General features: G+C 46.3%; 1 protein-coding gene across 1 annotated transcript; it reads left to right on the top strand.

The window, feature by feature from the left end:
* Positions 1-1,330: 1,330 nt before the first annotated feature.
* fan1 (FANCD2 and FANCI associated nuclease 1) lies at positions 1,331-6,926 on the top strand. Its single transcript, XM_062462636.1, has 13 exons — positions 1,331-2,979; positions 3,108-3,248; positions 3,338-3,539; positions 3,650-3,877; positions 4,252-4,383; positions 4,486-4,594; positions 4,969-5,088; positions 5,208-5,372; positions 5,469-5,622; positions 5,722-5,825; positions 5,910-6,104; positions 6,313-6,441; positions 6,568-6,926. The coding sequence occupies exons 1-13, from the start codon at positions 1,854-1,856 to the stop codon at positions 6,703-6,705; spliced, it is 2,943 nt and encodes a 980-aa protein (XP_062318620.1). The 5' UTR covers positions 1,331-1,853; the 3' UTR covers positions 6,706-6,926.

Genomic DNA, 6,926 nt, shown 5'->3' with positions numbered 1-6,926 from the left:
CCTACAGTAGATTAGAGACACAATGGACATTTTTTACAATTAAAGAATTACACATTAAACATGCATATAAATAAACAACATGTTCTGTGATGAAAAACAACGCAAAATATTTTGAAAGAGAACGTGCTCTTCGAAATAGATGATTTAGCCAAACTATTTCTACCCAACAACACCTGAGCACGCCTCCGTTAAACCCCATCCCCCACCCACTAAAATGCGCACTAAAACAGAACTGTCCAAGGTACTGAACTGTCAAATTAGCTTGACTATCTTATGTACACACAGGGCTTTGTGATAACATCTTTGATTTAGATATACTTCTATTTTGAATGCATATTCACGACGGATTGTCCCAGAGCCCTTCACATAATCAGATGATAATTCATTACGCGAAACTTTTGCCGCAACTGCAGGGGGTGTTACTATAGATATACTGTCCCTTACCCCCCTCACACAAGTGTGCACGATTTTACATTCCTTATAACCTGAAGATAACCGTTTCTTCTTGTCTCGAACCTTATCGCATAGTGACATATTCATCCATCATCCACATCATTTCATCACATTTAGCTTACCAAGGTCCAGGTTTACGGTTTTACCAGATACATGGACAAACATAAAAATTCAACGACCTTCATTTTAATGATATCTCATTGAGACTGCACCATGCTAAGGGTCTTGATGATGATGAATGTTATGGCTTGGGTCTGAGATGCAATTTTTGTGCCCCAGAGCTCATCGTTGGATATGAGCTAAAACAAATTGAAAGATTGATCTGCCAACACAGCAAATTCTCTATCCTTGAACATCAAATAATTATAGGATACTTACCAACATCAATTCTTAGGGTAAAGGTATGGCTCCCTTTAAACGCTGGTTTATCTCTGATCACAGAGATTGCCCCGGAATCTGGTGGTTTTTGAAGAAAACACTCACAGCCCTGGAACGTGTGTAAGAAAGGCACATCGCTATTCTTCTCTCTTCCCTGGACAGCACCGTAAGATAATGTCGTACCTACAATGACATAACGGTCTTTCTGAATTAAATAAAATAGTCTAGTATTAATATTTACAATAATGAAGTGATGAAATGCTAGTTATAGCACAGAGTGGGCATACTTGATTAATATAACATTTGTCGCCTAGATGAGAAACTCCGCATCAATTCAAACCAGAATGTGGCTGATTTTTAAACATGAAAATTTAACATAAAAAAAGAATAGATTTGCAAAACGTAGACTAAAAAGACAATTCAGTAGGCTGTTTTTCCTGGATAACAATAATGATGATTGGATTTAATGTACAATATTTCGAATAGCATTAATGAGAACGAACCTTCGGGTTCACTGGGGGGGGGGGGGGGGGGGTAATCAGAAACAGAACCGATTGAAATCGATCCGTCAGAGATCTATTATTCTAGTCGGACGGATTTTGATCGATTGCTTCAGCCTTCTGAGCGCAGAATCTCGAAAAAAGGCGGACAAGCATTAGATTTTAATTGCTAATCAAATGCATTGTACAAGACGACACATCTTACAGTTCGCTATAGTGAACTGTAAAGTGCACAGTGTCAAAATGTGATACCATATGCCAAGGTAATGTACATGATAAGACTAGTAACCACTATGCTTTGATTAGCTAGCTAGCTAATAGGCGCGCGACAGTTACTCTGATTTAGCCGCTATAGCTAGCATCAAGCGAATCTAAATAGCTACTGTGACTACTTTTGAATCATGTCAACCTCGGCTGCAGAGATCAGCTGCAGACAATAGCCGGGCCTCTCGGTGCAATGGAAAGCCTATACAAGTGGTTTCCTGGTCAAACCTGAGGGACAGCGCACTAGCTTGAGCCACCATGGCTGAGAGACTAAACACAAACAAAACTAAACATCAGCGAAGTCTATCTGCCTCAAAGAAAAAAGGAATCTTGAAAAATGGAGGGACCGGAAAGAGTACCATCACCTCATTCTTCAACAATACCCCACCTTCTAAACTGCCCTGTCCTCTGTGTGGCCAGATGGTCCCTAGGTTTAAGGTAAATGAGCACATTGATTCACAATGCCAGAACTTTCAAAGGGATAACAATGACGAGGCGGATTCATTCAGTAGTACTGCTGTGTCTAAGCTGCCATTGTCACCTCCTCGAAATACCCCGAAGACCCCAGACCAGGACGTCACATGCCTTTCCAAGGAAGCAAAGGAAGAGCCCAAGACAAGCCCTTATTTCAAAAAGCAGATATCACGAGAAGTGAGAGGAAAGCGTGTGGTCAGGACTATCAGTCTGGGCAGCTTGTCTTCCAAGTTATCCAGTAAAGGCCTCAAATCTCCGGATGGCTCTCGGCCATCGAATGTGATCGAGCTTTGTTCTTCAGAGGAGGAAGACTCTGGGAAGCTGAGCAGCTCACAGAAGGAGAACCATGGAATTACAGGTGACAACAAAACAATTATATTAGCCACTCAATCAACCAGTTCTATTGAAGTAGAGAGTCCATCAGAGAAACATGGGGGTCATCTTCCTCCAGTGGTTTCTCTGGCTGCCGCCAGACTAACGAAGAGGAAGAAAGGGGAGAGATCTGGCGACAGCGGTTCAGAACAGAGGACCTCGGCACTCAGTAAGAAAGTCAGATATGTGGAGAACAGTGAGCCAGTTGAGGCTGAATCTAGCAAACGCACAACAGGGGCTTCTGACTGCAGCCGACAAGGATCAGAGCCGACTTCAGATGTGTCTTGTGACTCTTCTTTAAAGAGCGGAACAGAGCAGGCTCTGGTTGGAAGCCCTGTAGTTCTGGACGGTGATGATCTGACTGAACCCGGTGCAGGGAGCGAGGCTGAGGAAGCAGACACCTCAGACCCACCGCGGTTATCGTACTACCTCCGTAACTTTCGGACTGTGCTGGAGGCCGTACTGGAGAATGAGGATGACAGGGAGCTGTTCAATCAGGATGACCTGTCTGTCATACACATCTTTGAAAGGCTCTCAGGTGTGTTGAAATGTCACTTATCTGTTTATTGTGTATGTTATAGCTATGTGTTTTTCTCTAATTGGCTATTCTTGCCTAGGTATATATGTTTTGTTATGTTTTCTTAGCTGTACCTTTTTCTCCTCTAGTGCCTGGACAGAAACTGTACGTGAGACTGTTCCAGAGGAAGCTGAAATGGCTCCAAGTGAACAAGCTAGGCTATGCTGAAATTAGCGCTGACCTGAGTCCTGTTGTTCAAGAGCTGGTTGATGGCAGCTTCCTAGAGACAGGTGGGAGGCTGTCACTTGAGGTTGTCCACTTTGGAAAGTCACTCCCATCACTTAAAATCTATACTTAAGTCCTTCTTTCTGTATGACAGAAAATGACCTCCAGGAGCTCGGGGAGGTTCTGGACCTGCTGCCCGTCCCAGAGCTCCGGAACCTGGCTAAGAGCTTCCGCCTGGGAGGGTCTGGGACTCCGAAACAGCAGCTACTGGACGGGCTTCTTCGTCTGAGCAGACAGAAGTCTCTCTTTGCTCTGGCTCCTGGTCAGAACAACACCGGGGCAATCATTCTCAAAAAGTGAATACATCAAAATTAGTTAACGTGCGATTCTGGTGATTTATTTATCATGGCGTCCCTACATGATCGACCTATGTTCTGCTCACCTCTGTCTTCATTTGATCCTACAGGGCCAAGCAACTGGCCGGTTCCTGCGTGCGTCTCCACCGAGGACCTCGAGCTGTCTTCTCTCGGGTTCTCCTCCTGTTCTCTCTGACTGACGCCATGGAGGAGGAAGACATGACCGCCGGGGGTCAGCTCTACACCATCCTCCTGGTCAACTCTGGCCGCCTGGCCTTCCCTGACTACACCGTGCTTCGCCGCACCAAGCTGTTCCGGGACAGAGAAGACCTCATCAGGTCAGATTCGGAGGAAGAATGGGTCATGATGAGACACGGACAGCAATGTGATCATTTACATTTAGTCATTTAGCAGACGCTCTTATCCAGAGCGACTTACAGTAAGTACAGGGACATTCACCCGAGGCAAGTAGGGTGAAGTGCCTTGCCCAAGGACACAACGTCAGTTGGCATGACCGGGAATCGAACTGGCAACCTTCGGATTACTAGCCCGACTCCCTCACCGCTCAGCCAACTGACTCCCTATCATGTCCTTTTCAGTCAGTTTTTTGTTGTTGTTGTTGTCACTTATCTTTACGTCAGGGCACGTTTCGTTTCCTCTGTTATTGCAAATGTGCCTTGGAGTGTTCAGACGTTGCCATCCATCATGTCAGGTACGAGGCGGTCATGCGCACCCTGCAGGAGGTGATTACAGCCATGCAGGCAGGCCACTGGGACGACGCTCGGGTGCTTTACACCTCAGCCAGAGCGGTCTGGCAGGAGCTGAGGATGACACACGACCTCAGGTACCACACGACTCGTATTCACCCAGAGGTGCTTATGAGCTTTCTCAGAGTCCCACGTCAGAGGGCTGCTTGTTGACTCCTGTTGACTTTCTGTATGAGCAGTCATGAGGAGAACCTGCCGGTGTTCCTACGCTGCTTCACCACAGGATGGGCGTACACTCGCGTGCTGTCTCGAGGCGTGGAGATTCTACAGAGGCTGCGCCGCTATGAGGTGAGAGAGAGAGAGAGAGAGAGAGGTGATTGTGCTTCTCGTGAACATGTCTTAACCCTTGTGTTCTCTTCGGGTCATTCTGACCCATCAGTCATTGTGACCCACCGTCGTATTGCGACAAATTTACCTCCTACAAAAACAAAGTGAAGCATTTTCTTTTAACTGTTGGGCTGTCTCAGACCCCCCACATTGCAATGGTTAAAAGAAAATTATTTTTATTTGTTTTTGTATGGGGTAAAATTGGGTAAACACAACAATGATTCGTTATGAACCTTTGGGTCACGTGACCCGAAGGCAGCACAAGGGTTAAAAAGTCGCTGGATTATGTTTTTGTCGTTTCTGTTGACTGTTGGAGTGTGTCATGCTTGTGTTAGGAAGCAGTGGAGGAGCTGCGCTCCTTATTGGGCCAGTCTGTATACTGTCCTGACAGCAGGGGGCGATGGTGGGACAGGATAGCGCTCAACCTGCAGCAGCACCTAAAACAGCCTAAACAGGTTTGTGGCAATCTTTTTTAACCTCTACAAAAGCAGTCCTGGCTGGTTGTCCAGACTCCCTCCCCCGGCATACCAGCCCCCTTAGTTAGACTTTTGCAATGCCAATGTCTGTTTTCCAGGCCATTGCTGCTATCAGAGAGGGTCTGTCAGACCCTCTGGTGCGCACAGGTCATCAACTTTCCCTCCACCAAAGAGCCGCCAGAATGAAGGAGTCTCCCAGCTTCAAGAAGTACCGCCTTGAACTCCAAGACCTGCCAACTATCCATGTCAAAGATGTCACTCACGTAAGTCCCACTGAGATGTTCTACGCTTTAAACTTCCTTGAGAGAAAAAAAGACACTGCTCTAAAACAAGTCATATTGTTTTCGTTTTGCCACTAGGTGACCATCCGAGGCCAGCTGTTCCCTCATGAGGGAGGTACGGGGAAATCTGTGTTTCTCCTGCCAACTGAGGAGGAAGGGGGAGACTCGACTGTCATGTGCTCTGTGGAAGAGCTGTCACTGGCACACTACAGGCGGAAAGGCTTTGACCAAGGCAAGTTGTTCATCTTTGTATAAAAATGCATTGGTAATAATCTTCTTTTTTAGTCAGTGTAATTATGTGTGGATTAATTTATGTTTTCGTTCTATGTAGGCATTCATGGAGAGGGATCGACATTCTCTACCCTGTTTGGTCTCTTGATGTGGGACATCATTTTCATGGATGAGATTCCAGATGTTTTCCGAAACCCCTACCAAGTAGGTACAAACACGTCCAACACTAATGGCCATCTCCAGCTAGATATCCGTGCAGAAATTTGTCTGAACCTTCTCATATGACAGACCTGTCCATTGGACCTTTTCACTGACCACTTCTATGAGAATCGGAGGGAGGCCGTAGAGACTCGTGTTCAGATGCTTCGCGAGGCGTCTGTGGATACGCTCCACAACCTGCTCTTTGACACCTGGACCTCACAGGAAGGAAGGGAATGTTCCCTGGTCAGCTGGGAGCGCTTCTCCTCTCTGGAGCAAGCTCAGGTAACGACAACAGGCCTCTTGAATGATTACATACAGGGTTGCTATGTACTCAAGGTAGTTACAGTGATTTACGACTACCCTGTCATGTCTTGTCAATTACACGGTAATGATAGTGTCAGTTATTTAGTAACATTTTGGTAGGTGACACACCATAGCGCTTTGAAGACGTTCTGATTTAACCAATTCTAAATGACCTACATCTGGGCAGAGTCTTGTGTCTTGTATGGGAGGAACCTTCCTGGGAGGGATAATCGCTCGGATGGCAAAGGATTACCGACACTGTCGCGCTGGTCTGCCTGACCTGGTGGTGTGGAACACCTCGAACAACAGCTACAAGGTGAGCTCACAATTACATTGTGTTTAACCCTGTAGTGATAGTTATATCCCCAACTTATGTCAACCAGTGCAAAGTAAATAATGTCTGTTGTACACTGTTTACTGGAGAGGGCTCTCTGTGTTACAGCTGGTGGAGGTGAAGGGGCCCAGCGACAGGCTGTCCCAGAAGCAACAGATCTGGCTGGATGAGCTGCACAGCCTGGGTGCAGATGTGGAGGTCTGCCACGTGAACGCCACAGGGGCCAGGGGCGCTCGTCTGGAGTGAGACACACAGCTGCATCTGACAGGGATGGCTGAAGTAGCTTTTTGAGGCTGCTAATTATGACTGAGAACCCCCTTGAATTGACACTAAGCTGATAATCTGGCTGGTCTGGTGAACAGCACGGTTTTACATCTCTATGAGATTTGTTGTTGTATCATATGTTGAAATAAATTACAATGAATGCTTTATTAAACTGCTCGGTTGGATGTGTGTGTGAGCCATAA

The sequence above is a fragment of the Osmerus eperlanus genome, chromosome 5, assembly GCF_963692335.1.
Source record: "Osmerus eperlanus chromosome 5, fOsmEpe2.1, whole genome shotgun sequence".
Classification (NCBI taxonomy): domain Eukaryota; kingdom Metazoa; phylum Chordata; class Actinopteri; order Osmeriformes; family Osmeridae; genus Osmerus; species Osmerus eperlanus.
This window is presented reverse-complemented; position numbering and strand designations above follow the sequence as displayed.